Here is a 17,828-nt window from a genome sequence, read left to right on the forward strand (position 1 = left end):
GTAACTATGGGGAGGAAGTGGGAGGGGAGCTGTTGCATTGTAAACTGTGGTGAATGACATGAGACAAAGTTTATGTGAACTGCTATATGGAAAGTGAATTCACTCTGTCAATCTTCACCCAAATCACAATAAATAAAATAAAATAAAATAAAAGGTAACAAACACACCTATACATTGTCCAAAAAGAGAAAAAATAAAACATGGCAATACTAAAATAATAATATCTCAGATGGTTCCAGTCATTTAAAGTAAGGTCCAGTCAGTTAAACTAATGAGAAAATAAAATACAATAAATTTAAAAGCTACATATACATTAGTGTGTAAGCATAATGGAACTATCCTTGGTTCCATTAATATGAATCAAAATTACTTCCTTTAAAAATTTTACAGCAAAAGGTTCTTCAGTCCAAAACCATATCATTAAAAATACAGCCAATAGAAATTACATAAAATAAAGCTTAACTAACAAGTGAAAAAAGATGAATATTGTTTGATATTTTTGTATGTAAGCCAAAAATACATCATTTAAATTTGAATCAGTCTTACCTTTTCTCTTTTATTGGCTTGTTTTCCCACACACAAGTACTGCTTGATCCTTTTTTGCCCACTTCCTTTTGTGCCTCTTCACCAATGTACAAAATGTTTATATTCATAATATGCTAGATAACATCAATCATCAGCAAGGAAAAGCACAAGGTAAAAATAAGAGCCCATACCTCTGGTATCCCATCCAATCTTGTTAGCAAGGTGATTACTATCTCTCTCTCCCCAGGTTTAAATTCGAGTATCCCCATGTTTCCATAGAATTCATTGCTATCTCTTGGCTCTACTCGATAGTGTAGAAACTGCTTCACAAGAGCCCCCCTGGATCGGACAATGTGGAGCTCTACAGATTCTCCTTCCTTAAGAGAAAACAAAAATTCACAAACAGTCAAGTACTTTTCCATGTCATTCTCCTGAAGTTGTAAGCAAAGATGGACTGTGCTTCTTTCATACTTACATTGATAACATAGGGTCCCCTAGAAGCAGGAGAAAATTCAAACACTCCCCCAGGATCATCATTTTCCAAAATAATTAGATTCCTGCTAGTATATCCAGATTTCAACACTTGATTTTCTACACTGACCCTGGAGAAGTCAGAGGGAGAAAAGTTACCAGCTACCTACAGTTTTATTTTTAAATTTTCCAAGCTTCTGTGGCACTATTTAGGAGCTCTGGTGGTGTACTGCCTTAGACATTTGACTGCTAACTAGAAGGCTGGCAGTTCAAACCCACCAGCCACTCCTCAGAAGGAAAACTGGGCAATTTACTTCCATAGTGATACCGCCTAGGAAACCCATGGAGGGGTCGCTATGGATCAGATGCGACACTATGGCAGAGAGTTATGGCACTATTTATAACATTTCTAACTTTTTTTCTTTGACTGAAACCAGACTCTGCATATGTACATCAAGAATATAGCAATCAAAGGCTGGATGTGTAGTATATTTTATTTTGTATGAAGTATCCTACTTTACAGATTTGTTTCCATGTTGTTGTTGTTGTTATGTGCCGTCGAGTTGGACCCGACTCATAGCGACCCCTCCTTGGGTTTCTGAGGCAGTATCACTACGGAATTAGATTGCCCAAACTTCCTTCCGAGGAGTGGCTGCTGGGTTTGAACCGCCAGCCCTCGGGTTAGCAGTCCAGTGCTTTAGGCACTACGCTACCAGAGCTCCCTTTGTTTCCATAGTATAAGAAAATTTTAATTTGTAAAATTTAGAGATATATATTTAAAGAAAATTGCAATTTAACTTTACATTCCCTTCAATTTATTTAAAAAAGTTCATTGCTTAAGATACTAGCTGGACACAGAAGTTGTATAACTGCATGGATTAAAGCAAGCCAAACTGATTGAAAATATATTATGACTAGATTTTAGAAATATTCTGTTCTTTAAAATACTTTTATGTTTACCTAAATTTTAACCCCATGTTTTTTTTGTTTGTTTGTTTTGTTTTTTCAGAATAAAAGGAAACATAGGACATATGAGAAAAAAAACTAAGTAGAATGGATCTGAGATGTATGGCATGTTATAACAATGCTTATACATACCTCAAAAGAACATATGAAAACAAGATGTTTTTCTTTCCTTTCTGGTTTTTATGCACAGAGTATAATTAGAATGATCAAAGAGACTTGGATTGCAAGGCTCTGAAGGTTTAAAAGCCAGCAGGCTCTTTGAGAATTCTCAGTCCTGCAAGATGCTCTAAACCTTTCCAAATGTCATTTTCTATTGAACCAAAGAGTACTTATGATCAGACCTCAAAATTGCAATGAAGCCACAATGTAGAAAGCACAGCTCACTTCCTATGTAATAGGGAATCTGAACTAATACCCTTCCCTAGCTGTTGGAAATCTGACAACCAGTACTCAGCATGCTGGGAGCCACAGAAGAGAGAGTCCAAATAATATTTATCCTATTGTTGATGAAGTCATATGGTTTTCATAGCAAACATGCCCATATTTCATTGAAATTAATATTTTCACTAATTAAAATGTTTCATGTCCATATACACTAAAAGACAAGAAAAAATAGATCAGAATATAAAAGTCTATTCTGAGCATTACATAAACAAATTTAGTTTTAGACTTTCTTGAAATATGCCATACTATGGGAAAAGGCAAGTTTTGGAAGGTCTGTATACATCTGAGACGATGTAGGCAAGAAAATGCTGAGATGCTCTCAGAAAACCAATGGGAAGGATGAGACTATTGATTATTAAACAAACCACAGGATTCATAAAAGATCTTGTGGAAGAATTTCAAAAGCTAAACACAATCCTTATTGTCTAGGTTAGGTGTAAACTATAAAAACAGTTCAAATTTTAAGTTCTTCAAAACATAGCTACAATACATGCTTTGTAGTGTACAAATTACAATGTAAAAATATAGTTGCAATAATACTTAAAACTTTTTATCGGATATTCTAAACACTTAATTTAAAACTCTTAGGACAAAAATAAAACCTTCATATATGCCCCATTATCATTAGAAAATGAAACTACACACAAGGCATGCACAGGCAGACGCACAAACAAAATCACTCAAAGACGTGGGTCATGCAGAAAGGCAGCCTTGTCCAAAACAATCACTTGCAAAGCAAAATGCTGTATAATCAAAAACAAGGTGATATTTTGTACACTTACCCAAAATACACCACAAACCTTTCTGTTTCTACCCTGCCAACACAGAAAGAAGTGTGGGAGGGGGAAAAAAAAAAAAAGACAGGGCACCATTTGCCAAAATCTCACTAATACTGCTAAGAAATTTAGAATGGCAGGGTAAAACAAAGCTAAAGAAAGCCCTTCTTTTTTTTCCCAAGCATTAGCAATGTTCACTTTATGGGAACTCTGCACACTAGTACTTTGCTATTAACAATTGCTAGCAAAGGGTTCAGCAATTCCCACTTACAGAAGATGACCCCATGGCCAGCCAGCATGTTAAAACTCATTCAAGACATTCCTTTCCAGGCCTCCTCCTAGGCGTTTGTGCCTGCCAAGCACTGTACATACTCATAAGCCGCAGCAGCTGAGCAAATTTCATTCAGCCCTATTTATAATTGCTTGGTAGCTTTAATTAGATTTAAAAAAAATAAAAAGCTCAGTCCTCAGATTCAATGCCTGTTGTCTTTGACTTAGAATAAATAAAACTTTACAAATCAGAGAAATATATACCTTTCAGCATTTGCTATAAAATATCTTTATGTGCTTTAATAATAACAGATATTACTTAAATACAATTTTATATCAAGAAATCTGAAAATTTTTCTAAACCCCAATTTATTTCATTTTCAAACAACTTTGAAAATGTCGAAATGTAGAGCCATTGTGCTCCATTTTTAAAGTCAAATACACCTTTAGAAACATGGAGTTATATATCTCATATATTATCTGAAATAAAATGGCATTATGAAATTGTTTCCACCTTGGGGAAAATTAAACAACAAAATATGTTTAACTAGTATGATATTGAGAGCATCATGAATTGCTTAGTACCAGGACAACTTTTATCTATATACAGTTGAAAACTAGAGAACTTGAATTTGACATTAAGAGAAAATTTCTAACTCTATCACAATAAAGTATTAATTATTTTGTTGCAATATTGTTGCAATAACAATTTACTATCACTTATTCATTCTTTCATTTTCATTTTATTAAAATTAGCAACACTGGGATGATTTTGATAAACAACATGTTATTTGAAATCATAGATTTTATTCTCATATTTTATTTAACTAAATATGTCTTAGAAACACTCAAACATAATTGGCTCATTCTTGCTCAGACACATTGCAATAATATAAGTATGCTCTAGAGGAATCATTAATTTCTAAAGTTCTTTATCCCATGATTTAGATTTACTTTTTTACTGTTTCAATCCAAAGGAGAGAGGGAAAAAAAGTAAGAAATAGAATACTTAAAAATGCATTTAATTAAACTTATATTTCCATAGGTTCAAATATGACTGTTATGAAAACATGTGATTACAAAGAAGAGCCACCATGAATTTTCAGAGGTATTTAAATTTGAGGGCTTTTTTTAAAATTTATTTAAATCTTTAAATATTTAGTTCCAAGGAGAAACTCTCAACTGACCTTATAAATTTTATGGATTACTATAGTTTTAGATTATAATCACTATTCTTTTTTTTTTCCAAGGTTGTTGAAAAAACTGTATGTTATTTGACTTGTTTTTCTTAATTTGCTTGTTTTGTTTTTGTGCTTTTTTTTTTAAGTAAGAAAGTAAGTAAATACAATATATGGTTCACAAAGCAAAGAAAATTAATAGTGGGCATTAAATAAATTGCTTCCTATATTCTATATTATTCCATCAGATTTTTAAAGCTGTATCCCTCTCGAGTTTGAGTGGTAAAAGAAAGGTTGTACTAAAACCTTAAGTGTGTTGAGACAAAGTATCTACAAAGAAGCCAGGAGGTTGATAATAAAATACAGAGAGGAACATAAGCTATATAAAATGATTATTACTACTTATTGTAAATAACATGGTCTAAAATATCATTTATTGGATTAATTTGTGATATTTACTTTTTAAAATACAGATTTTAAAGAAAGCATTCAAGTCACAACAATCTTCCCTAACTCTCAACTTTTAAAGTGCTTTTAGGAGAATAGTTTGCTTTTGATTTAAAAAACAAAAGCATTCATTAGCATCAATTCATCAATTAAACATAGTATTTATTTTTTCATTCTTAGAAAGGATTTTTTCATTTACTGGAAAAAAAAATTTGAGAGAATACAATCTTTTCTTAATACAAATTACCCACTGAGGCATGCTAACTAAATCTTTATTGCAGAAAAAATACCACTTAAATTGTATTATTTTTGATTCTCTGAAAATTATTATTTAATGCTTGCATTCTATGTAAAGAAAGAGAATTTCATTATGTGAAGATTAAAGATTTATTTTCACTCACTCAAAACCTCTAATCCTCCCCTTTATTGAAAATGAAGCCAAAAGCTGTTTGGTTAACTTAACATTTTAGATCTGTTGTTGCCTATTTTTTTTTTTAGTACGGCAACAACATATTAGCTATGCTTCAAAGTTATCTGATACTTCCCACATACTCTTTGTAATGCTTCTTCACAATAAACAGCAGAGTAAAATTTCTCTGAAAAATATAATAATAATCAGTCTAAACTAACCATCAATAAATAACAAAAAAGTCAGAAGGCCAGCATAACATTATCTACTTGATTTTTCTCAACATTATATGGAGAAAAGAATGAATACAAAAAGCAAAATTATGTAAGAAAAATATGAACATGAAAATATTGCTAAACGTTATCTGAAGGTGTTATTACCTGTCTAGAGAAAGTGTTAGGGTTTCATTCATTTCCGGTATGTCATCACCTTTGACGGTAATGTTGATTGTTGTGTCACTTTGCCCAGATAAAAACACAACAGAGCCATTAAAGGGACCTATATCATCCAGGGTCACTGCTTTTGAATTAAAACCAGAGGGCTTCAAACTCCAATAGACAGTAGCCTGCCCATCTGTTCCATCCCGATGTAAAGGAATGTATATCTTATTTAAAAAAAAAAGAAAAAGAACATTTTTTTTCTGAAATATATGCTTACCAAATTATATAATCATTGCATTTAGTGCAAGCACATGTTGTTATTTCATGTATTCTATGTAGAGAAGTGCAATGTGAAATGACATTAAAAATGTAATTGAACAAGTCTTTTTAAACATGAAAATAATTTAGATATCATTAGTTTTGCTAATCAAATTTATCTACAAAATTATCCACATCTAAAAATGTGCCTATCCAGAGATTTGTCTCAATAAAAAGTTAAATAATTTAAGAGTAAAATAATCTGAAAAACAATGAACAAGTTTATAAATTAATTAACCAATAAATTTCCATGAGAGATTCTACAAAAAGAAATTACATTAATCAATAAATGTGACCACACAAGCTGAAAAATTATTTATTAAAACTTAAAATGACATGTAATATAAAATACATCCCTAAGTGATGGGGGCAAAGTAAAAATTATTTTCTATCCAATCAAATAAATATAGTAGAAACCAAAAGAAAATAAGATACTCAAATCATGATTCTGAGTTACCTTGGGTAAATGACTTAATCTCTTGGAACTAAATTTCCTCTTGTAAAATGAAGCTAATCGTTCCTATTTTCTAAGTTTGTGGTATGAGAAATCATTTAAGTAAAGCATATAGGACAGGATCTTTCCATAGTATGAGCTAAATAATGAAAGCTATTATCAATAAGTATGAAAACACACTGTAGTTTATACTTTCATTCAAGAGTAGTACATTTTAAGTCTATATAATGAAAAGAATTACTGCTGATTACAATAGGCACTTTCAAACAAGGAATATGAATGAATATTTAATGGCAGTGATATGCTACTTTTTTAAGCTCTTAAGAGAGGTATCCTCTTCACTCTTTGCCCTTTCACATATCCTGTCCTAAAACAATAGAAGACATTCTCACCATTAATGGTGAGGGCAATGGTCAGGGCCTGCAACTAGTGAGTAAAGTAACATTCAAAGCAAATTCAAAAAAGTAACAGCAGACCAGCCAAAACATGGAGCCCAAAACATTCCCTAAACACTAATTTCTCTCAAGGGAAAAATAGGAAAGTGTAAATTTACAGCTTTGTAAGATAAACAAATAAAAGCAATCCACTCTCTTTAGGAAAAAAAGAAAATGAATTCTCTCCTAACATAGCAGAAAACAATATATTAAGAAAAACATTTAAAAAATCATGTTGTTGTTGTTGTTCTGTGCCATCCTGTTAGACCTGACTCATAGCGACCCCTCCTTGGGTTTCCGAGGCGGTAACACTACGGAAGTAGATTGCCCAACCTTCCTTCAGAGGAGTGGCTGGTGGATTTGAACCGCCAGCCTTCTGGTTAACAGTCAAGTGCTTTAGGCACTATGCTACCAGAGCTCCTTAAAAAATCATAGACATCTTAAAAACTGAAGCTACTTTGTTCATTCATAGAATCAAGTATGAAAACTAAGGAAGTTGCAGTCACCATATTTTTACATGATGCTTTAATAACAAAAACAACCCTCCATATTCCTGATCTGACCTTCAACCCAATTTAAACCACATCTAAGTGTAACAAACCTGGAGAGGGTCATGAGGACAGATTGTGAGACTAAAGACCAGTAGAAGCTTGGAACTATTCAACCATTACAACAACAACAAAATGTATGGGTGGGAGGGGCAGGCAGGCCTTATATATGTGCATATGCTTTTAATATGCACGTATGTGTGTACGTATCTATGTATATATAGAAATATACAAATATGTACATATATATAATGGAAAATTCCTAAGATTCAGCACTCCATAAATTTACTACCACCACCTCTACCACCAAGTATACAGCACAAGGCAGCCACCCTAGTCCTACCATGGCATTCACAGGGAACGCTCAGAGATGGAGTAGGTCAAGGGTGCCTATGGTACCTGAAATGGTCATTAAAAAGCAAATTCTTTTTGGCTATTGCTATGTCAAATAGCATAGCATTACAAAATGCAGCCCTATCAAAATATCCTACACTCACTTTACATAATTAATTCTAATTTTATTCCATTTAATATGGCAAAGGATGATGGAAATCACACTCATCAGTTACTTATGTCAAATTATATATTCAAGGCTTGTTGTAAATGGGGAAGGTTTTCAAAATTTGTTAACTCTATATGCTAACTGTATAGGAAGATAACGTCTGTACATAACTTCAAACTCATTAGGCCCAACAATAAGAAAAAGCCTACTTACCACTTCAGCCAGAGAATCTTCTGGTTCATGCAGAATGATAGGAAGAAAGCCAGTAAAGCCGATTTCTCCATTTGCAATGTCTGGAGTAACCAGTAAAGAAATATTTTGGATTTTTCCAAATCTAGGACTTATAGGTGGGATTGGGGGAATTATGTTCACCAATTCCACATTTTCCAACTATAATAAACAAATAAAGAAAAACATTAAAAATCAGAATAGAAATTTTAATATTAAAAAGCCTTAATAGCATAAGATGACAAAATAAACACGGGTAATGGTCACCAATCAATTAACTTAATTCTCCTCCTGCCTCATTCATCATCCCTTACCAATTTCCTGCATTGGCTTTTTGAGCTCCTTCTGCGCCTCAGATATTATTATTTTCCAGGGTTCTTTTAATTCTTTATCTGATAAATTTATGCCCCTATCCCATAATATCTGTATCATTTCTTCAAATTTGAAATCCTTATTACCAGCTGTCAACTTGACATTACAGGAGTGTCACAAATAAGCTCTATAGATGTCATGTTGCTGGCTTTTAACTCATGGTGACCGATGCAAAAGATCAAACAAACGTGATCCATAGAGTTTTCATTGGCTGTTTTTCAGAAGTACATTGCCAGGGTCTTCTTCCTAGTCTTAGTCTGAAAACTGCACAGAAAGCTGTTCAGCATTGTAGCAACAAACAAGCCCACACTGACAGACAGATGGTGTCCACACTTAAGGTGCATTGGCCAATCCTACAGATAGATGCCCAAAATGGTGATTTCTACCTCTGTTCCATGGCCCATCACGACAATCACCACTTCCACCGTCTGCGTTTCATCCTTGTTGCCTAAATCTAACTATGTTGAGCTTAAAGTCAAATATCAGAGAACTGGCCATACATTTCATTCCAGTCATCTACTGCTCCAAAACATCCAATCAATCACTCATTCCCCTACTCTGCCAGAGAAAATAAAATATCAGAAGACCATTCAGGACTCCAAATTATAATTTAATATGTCTGTATCTGTTGGGCAATCCTACTTCTGTAGTGATACTGCCTCGAAAACCCAAGGAGGGGTCGCTATGAGTCGGGGCCGACTCGATGGCACATAACAACAACAACAACAACGTTTCAAGAAATACAATACATATATTAATAAATGGAAAAAAACCCACTGTCATTGAGTCGATTCCAGTGCATAACAACCCCCATTGGGTTTCCAAGTGGTAAATCTTTACAGAAGTAGATTGCCCAGTCTTGCTTTTATGGACTAGCTTGTGGGTTTGAACCACCAACCCTCTGGTTAGCAGTCAGATGCCTTAGTCACTGCGTGTTGTGGTTACCTAGTGCCACTCTGACAAGAAATATGCCACAAATGGGATGGCCTTAACAAATAGGAGTTTATTCTTACAATTTGGAGGCTTCAAGTCCAAGTTCAAAGTGCCAGGCTCTAGGGGCTGGGTGAAAGCCCCTCAACCTTGGGGTCCTGCTCTGCCTCCTGCTCCCAGCCCACTGGACCTAGAGGCTTTTCTTCCCTCAGACAGCTGCTGGCGGCTGAAGCTGACAAACCCAAGGTTGACAGGTAAAAAGGCACATTCCCAATATTACCAAATCACATGGCAGGCCATTGATTCAAGTCCATTGTAAGTCTCAAGGTCAGCAGAGCATGGCAGGCTGCTGAACAATGACACAGCTACATGCAGGGTTCAAGGTGCCATAAGCTAGAGACTATCCCCAAGGCTTCTCCTTATATACAGGAATGAGACCACTTCCCAAAGGCAGCTACTCAGCTGCTTGTGGTAGATCCCGCCATGGAGTCGACTGCCAGTCTCATCATGGAGAATAACTACCACCAGCTGCCCAGCCACTCAACCAGGCCCAGCCAAGTTGACATACAAACTGAACTACCACACTGTGCTACCAGATAGTGTCACTGTAATGAGAAACATGACCACCATAGAAACTTTTCATGGTGTTTTCCTCATCTGCAATGTCCTCCTTCCATCTTCTCACAAATACAAAATGCACCCACCCTTAAAGACCAAATCAATTTTTCTCCTCTTTCATAAAAATTTTGTTGTATTTTCCAGTGCTCTTTATTCTACACCTCTTTCTGAACTACTGCTATCATTGCTAAACCTAAAATTTAATTATATAGTTCATATATTGCTTGTTTGGAGTCCATGGGTGGTTAAAATGAGGTTGCTGTAAGTCAGATTCAATGCAATGACAATTGGTTTTGATATAGTTTGCTTATCCTCATTTTATGGGTTCCAGACTTTTACTTAACACACAGCTGTAGAGCTTTGCAGTGGCCATGCTCTTTTCTTCTCTTTTTCCTATTACATTACACAGACCTGAGAAGGCAGCAAATGCACAGTGTTTGCTGAGTAATTTCTGCAACACAAACTGAGCTCTACTGATATATCAGAAAGTTTCAACCTCTGAAAAGTTGTAAGTATAAAATCCATTGCTATGACTTTCACTTGAGTTCAGGAATAGAAAACCAATCATAGGGCTGCAAAACCCATGGGGATTTTAAGTTAAAAAAACAATTTTAAACTTAATGAGCATCGTGGATCTCCCACCCTTCTGGGTCCTCTGTTAGTCTCTGTAATGTGGAAATGATGCCACTAAGTAATCACCAATAGAGACTTGTGATTTAAGTTAATTTTTCAAAAATGGACATAAACTGATGATACTGACCACCTATATACTCTCACATTCTGTGACAAACAATATACATTTTAAAGGGCAAAAGCTACATGCCTTTTTAAAATGTCACACACTTTGATTTGAGAATCCTATCAAAAAGAAAGGAATGAAAATATCCACATTTGGTAAATATTTAAGTAAAATACAAAAAGGTATAGACTGACCAGTGTTGTAAAATACTGATATGAAGACTAAGCCAAGTACAGTAAGACATGTGATTCCATAGTGATCTTGTTTGTAAGTATATGTTTATGAATAAACATTCTATGTCTGTATGACTATAAAGAGTAAAACTGATAATACTATTTAAAATATCAAGGAAAGAAACTCAATAGAATTTTACTAAAAAAAAAGCAGAAAATTTTCTTCAAAATTACTTTCATCAAAAAACTACAGAATTAATTATAGATATGTTAATTTTGAATAATAAAAATAAAAAATATATAGAAAGCTAAGAAATGAACTGCTCAAAAGGAAAATGCTAATTTTACATGCCTTATTTCCTAGTCTCTAAGCCTTTTTTATCAGGTTTCTTAAGCATCTGGTAAATCAAACTGCTCCATTTATGAAGAGTCGTTCTTTGCTTTCAGATAGTTTGCAACAGGGACGGCACATTAGTAACTCCATGCCTGCCAGAAGTCGTATCTCAGACTAATGTATTTAACCAAGAGGGTTTCTACAGAACGAGGCACTCATGTCTCAGATTCTCCTTTCTTCAGTTTCATTCAGCTTTCCACGCAGAGTCTGATGGGTCCTATTCTTGTGGTGCTCATCCATTATGTACGATACAAACTACACAACCTGCTAATTCAAGCCAGCTGTCTTCAATCTCAAAGAATTATGTCAGTAACTAATCATGCCTTTTTTTTCCCCTTAACAAGTGTTAAATTAACTGTCTGCACTGCAACACATTTTATTTTTATTTTACTCAATTCAGAGTTACATAAAGAATTAAGTCTTGAATTAGTGGTATAAACAGCTTTCTGACAGTCTGGATCACCAATATTCAAATAGTACATGCTTCTTCAAGTTTTTCCTTAGTTTTCAAAGTTATCAAAAACAAATCCTGTCATGATCTATAGGATGCGGAGAGTAAAAGAAGGAACACAGGTGACATAATGGTTGAAGCATTTGCCTACCAACCAAAAGTTTGGCAATTCGAACCCACCAGCTGATCTGCAGAAGAAAAATGAGACAGTCAGCTTCTGTAATGATTTACAGCCTTAGAAACGCTATGGGGCAGTTCTACTCTGCCCTGGAGGGTTGCCATGAGTTGGAATTGACTCGATGGCAGTGGGTTTGGACAGTAAAGGACTAGGATTATATCTGACCTATAGAAGATTCTTAATAAGAATTTGTTTACATAAGGCTTTTTCATAAACACTTCGGTAGAGAGATTTGGAAGTTTTTAAAACACTAAGAGTTTAATATACAGGCTATTGATGTAAGCATATATATATATATGGATCTCTACCCACAGTAAAAACAAAGTTTTGAAATAACAAGATAAATTGGAAGCTAGAATGGAAACAGAAAAGTAGTTTTCTATAGTCAAAAGCCAGAAAAGTAGTTTTCTATAGTCGAAAGCAACATTTCTGCATCATCAATCCTCAAATCTATGTACATAAATGCCAGATTGCCAAGTCCTTTGTGAAAGCAAAAGCAACTGTGTAAAATCTTTGCCTCATTTCACTTATTTTAATAATTCAGTTTGGTTTTCATGTGAGTTGTTGTCTATAAGAGAATGGAGACAGAAAGAAGAGAGAACTGAACACTGAGATAGTAGGAACAAAAACCTTACACACATAGTAATGAGAATGCCGATTCCAGGGGACACCAACAGCAGAAAAGACAGAGAGCACGGCACACAACCCAAAATAAAACAGAAAACCTCCATTAAATTCTGCAACTTCAGACAACAAATTCTTATAAATTTCCCAGTTTGGGAAATGCTACCCTAATTGAGAAGTGCTGAAATTAGTATGCATTTTCATACTAGTAAGAACAACTTAAAGGACAAACAAGTTATGACAAACTTTCGCAGAAGGCTAAGCTTAAATAATTATTTTTGTTAAGTTTCTAAGCATATCTCTAAATGTGTTCAGGTCGCAGCACTCTACTTGTTTTAACTGCTTGCTCACCAATGCCATGGCCATGGTCTTGACCACTTTCTCTATTCCACTTTACTGATCCAGATCTACTACCAACTGGCTAGTTATCTCATGAGTGCATTTCACAAGCTGCAGGAGGAAATGAACACAATCTATGTTCCATATACCCATCACCCCAAGAAGAAAAACTCAAAAGTTCTCCAGAGAGTTAGTTACCTCAAGACAAAAGTATGCATTATATCAAAATTTTCCCATTTGAAAATATTACACTGTGTGAAATAAGTCACAAAAGGATAAATATTTTATGGTCTCATCTGTGTAAAACAGGCAAATGCATAGAGAACAAAGTTTCTTAGTGGTTATCAGGGATGGAAAGGAAAGGGGAAAGGGAGTCTTTGCTTAGGGGGTACTAAGTTTCTGTTAATAATGGTGGAAATATTTAGAAAGATAGTGGTGATAGCTGTGCAACATGATGAACATAACCAATATCACTCAACTGTACATGTAAAAATGCTGACTTGACAAATGTTTTGTTCCTCCTATGCCACTCCTCGGAAAGAAGGTTGGGCAATCCTACTTCTGTAATGATACTGCCTCAGAAACCCAAGGAGGGGTCCCTATGAGTTGGGTTTGACTCGATGGCACATAACAACAACAACAACAACAGGTTTTGTTTTACAGATACAGATACAGATAAAACACATATATGGGAGCTTTGACGGTGTAGTGCCTAAGGCATTTGACTGCTAACCAGAAGGCTGGTGATTCAAACCCATCAGCCACTCCTTGGAAGGAAGATTGGGAAATCTACTTCTATAGAAATACCACCTCAGAAACCCAAGAGGGGGTCATATGAGTCAAATCAACTCAACGGCAGTGAGCTTGGTTTTGTTTTTGTGGAATACGTCTATAATATTATATATGTGTGTATGTGTGTGTGTGTATATATATATATATATATGGCTACAATAAAACAAACAGTTTCATTTAGAGAATAGGATATTAGGAAATGAGGGAACAAGTATCTTCTAGAATGTTTAAGTTAGGCTTCTTCTTTTTTTTTTTTTTATATAAATTTTCAATTGTAAACTAATAGGAGCCTGAGTTGCATAGTTTACTATTGGCTGCTAACCCAAAGGTTGGCTGTTTGAATCCACCCATGGAAGAAAAGACCTGGCAATTTAATCTGTAGAGATTATAGCCAAGAAAACATGATGAAGCAGTTCTAATCTGTAACACATAAGATCATCATGAGTCGGGAGCTAATTCAAGAGCAGGTAAAAATAATAACCATTTAACACTTTGATTAAAATTACTATATGATCCAGCAATTCCATTCCTAGGAATATACTCCAAAGAATTAAAAGCAAGAACTCAAACAGATACTCATACATCAATGTCACTGCAGCACTATTCATAATTGCCAAAAGGTAAAAACAACCTAAGTGTCCATCAAATGATGAATAAACAAAATGTGCATACAAATACAGTAGAATCTATTCGGTCATAAAGAGAAATGTTGCACCATGATAACATTATGCTGAGTGAAATAAGCCAGACACAAAAGAACAAATATATGATCCCATTTATATATTTAGATTAGGCAAATACGTAAAGACAAAACTTCATTAGTGGTTACCAGTGCCTAGGAAATAGAGAGTGGGGAGTTAATGTTCTTTAGAATGACTGAGTTTCCATCTGTAGTGATGAAAACCTTTGGGAAGTAGTGGTAATGACTGTATAACATGAAGAATGTAATTAATGTCACTAAATTTTACATTTAAAATGGCAAATTTCTGTTATATATATTTTACCACAGTATAATTTTTTTTAATTAAGAAAAAAATTTTCTCCATTTGGAAGGAGCACAATAAAAAAGTAATCATAATAATGAAGAACAGAATTTCCCTCCACTAGTAACAAGGTAGGGAAAGCCAGGCTGAGAACCATGGCTGGATCCAGGTAAGGGGAGGGAGAGAGCCCCCAACCAAGGCAGGAAGTGGGAAAGCCAGGGCCAATGGCAGCCAGATCCAGGTAAGGGGAGTGCAGAGAGGTTTGGAACAGCTAAGGAAGACAAACTTGACTGTCAGTTTGTCATATTGTGGTGGCCAATGTGTTGCTGTGAGGTTGGAAACTGTGCCACCACTGTTTCAAATGACAGGAGGGTTGTCAATGGTGGACAGATTTCAACAGAGCTTCCCAACTGAGATAGACTTGGAAGAAGGAAGAAGCCATCCACTTCTCAAACAATTGGCTAGGGAAAACCTTATGATTAGCAGAGAAACACTATCTGATACATTACTGGAAAATTTTTTTGAAAAGCCTTGAAACATTGTCCAATACAGTGCCAGAAGATGAGCCCCTTAGGTCGGAAGGCACTCAAAATACAAGTGGGAAAGAGCTGCCTCATCAGAGTAGAACCAACCTTAATGACATAGATAAAGTAAAGCTTTTGGGATCTCCATTTGCTGATGTGGCATGACTCAAACTGAGGAGAAACAGCTGAAAACATCCATTAATAGTTGGAATATGGAATGTACAAAGTATGAATCTAGGAAAATTGGAAGTTGACAAAAATTAAATGAAATGCATAAAAATTGATATCCTAGGCATTAGTGAGCTGAAATGGGCCTGTTTTGGCGATTTTGAATCAGAAAACCATATGATCTACTATGCTTGGAATGACAAATTGAAGAGGAATGGCATAGCATTCATTATCACAAAGAATGTTTGAAGATCTGTCCTGAAGTACAATGCTGTTAGTGATAGGATAATATCCATACACCTCCAAGGAAGGCCAGTTAATACTACTATTATTCAAATTTAGGCACCAACCATCAAAGCCAAAATTAAGGAAACTAAAGATTTTTATCAACTTCTTCAGTTTGAAATTGACTGAACATGTAATCAAGATGTGCTAATTATCACTGAGAATTGGAATGCAAAAGTTGGAAGCAAAGAAGAATCACCAGTAGTTGGAAAACTTAGCCTTGATGATAGAAATTACACTGGAGATCGCATGCATGAATTTTGCAAGACCAACAACTTATTCATTGCAAATACCTTTTTTCAACAATACAAACGGCACCTATACACATGCACTTTGACATGACGTACACAGGAATCAGATTGACTACATCTGTGGCAGGAGACAATGGAAAAGCTCAATATCTTCAGCCAAAACAAGGCTAGGAGCTGATTGTGGAACAGACCATCAACTGCTCACATGCAAGTTAATGGTGAAGACAATTAAGTCCACAAGAGCCGAAATATGAAATTGAATATATCCCTCCTGAATTTAGAGACCATCTAAAAAACAGATTTGATGCATTGAACACCAATGACCAAAAACCAGAGAAATTGTGAGATGACATCAAGAACATCATCCATAAAGAAAGCAAAAGGTGATTAAAAAGACAGGAAAGAAGAAAAGACCCAAACAGATGTCAGAAGAGACTCTGAAACTTGGCCTTGAATAAAAACCAAAAATGCACTGCGGCTGAATCAGATCCAATCCGTCGTGACTTCTCCTGAGGTTTCCGAGGCAGTATCACTATAGAAGTACATTTCCCAACCTACCTTCCAAGGAGTGTCTGGTGGGTTTGATCCGCAAGCCTTCTGGTTAGCAGTCAAATGCCTTAGGCAAGGTAGCTAAAGCAAATGGAAGAAATGACAAGATAAAAGAGCTGAACAGAAGATTTCAAAGAGCAGCTTGAGAAGACAAAGTCAATTATTACAGTGAAATGTGCAAAGACCTGGAGTTGGAAAACCAAAAGGAAAGAACACAATAGGCATTTCTCAAGTTCAAAGAACTGAAGAAAAAGTTTAAGCCTCGAGTTGCAATATTGAAAGACTCTATGGGCAAAATGTTGAAAGATGCAGGAAACATCAAAGGAAGATGGAAGTATACAAGAATCATTGAACCAAAAAGAATTGATGTTCATTCATTTCAGGAGGTGGCATATGATCAAAAACCAAGAATATTGGAGGAAGAAGTCAAAGCTGCGCTGAAAGAACTGGCAAAAAACAAGGCTCCAGGAATTGACAGAGTACCCACTGAGATGTTTCAACAAATGGATTTCGTGCTGGAGGCACTCACATGGCTATGACAAGAAATTTGGAAGACAGCTACTTAGCCAATGGGGACATCGACTTACGCAGTGATACTGTCTCGGAAACCCAAGGAGGGGTCACTATGAGTCAGGTCCGACTCGATGGCACACAACAACAACAAAAACAACAATAACCTGACCAACTAACTGGAAGAGATCCATATTTGTACCCATTCCAAAGAAAGGTGATCTGACAGAATGTGGAAATTACCAAACAATATCATTAATATCACACACAAGTAAACTTTTACTGAAGATAATTCAAAAATAGTTGCAGCAGTATATTGACAGAGAACTTCCAGAAATTCAAACTGGATTCAGAAGAAGACGTGGAATGAGGGATATCATTGCTGATATCAGACAGAACTTGGCTCAAACCAAAGAATACCAGAATGATGTTTACTTGTATTTTATTGACTATGCAAAAGCATTCTATTTTATGGATCATAACAAACTATGGCTGACATTGAGAAGAATGGGAATTCTAGAACACTTAACTGTACTCATGAGAAACCTGTACATAGACCAGAAGGCTGTCATTCAAACAGAACAAGGGGACACTGCAT

At 35.2% G+C, this 17,828-nt stretch overlaps 1 protein-coding gene across 1 annotated transcript in view; it reads right to left on the bottom strand.

Moving 5' to 3' along the window:
• ADGRV1 (adhesion G protein-coupled receptor V1) overlaps positions 1–17,828 on the bottom strand; it is a 947,781-nt gene that overhangs the window by 904,210 nt on the left and 25,743 nt on the right. Inside the window, exons 9-12 of the mRNA XM_007943393.1 lie at positions 8,336–8,512; positions 5,867–6,090; positions 1,001–1,127; positions 717–902 (exon numbers count right to left, since the gene is read on the bottom strand). Of these exons, the coding sequence (XP_007941584.1) occupies positions 717–902; positions 1,001–1,127; positions 5,867–6,090; positions 8,336–8,512 (714 nt within the window). The remainder of the gene's footprint in view (positions 1–716; positions 903–1,000; positions 1,128–5,866; positions 6,091–8,335; positions 8,513–17,828) is intronic.

This window comes from Orycteropus afer, unplaced genomic scaffold, assembly GCF_000298275.1.
Source record: "Orycteropus afer afer isolate SDZICR_OR568_19922 unplaced genomic scaffold, OryAfe1.0 scaffold00105, whole genome shotgun sequence".
Taxonomy (NCBI): domain Eukaryota; kingdom Metazoa; phylum Chordata; class Mammalia; order Tubulidentata; family Orycteropodidae; genus Orycteropus; species Orycteropus afer.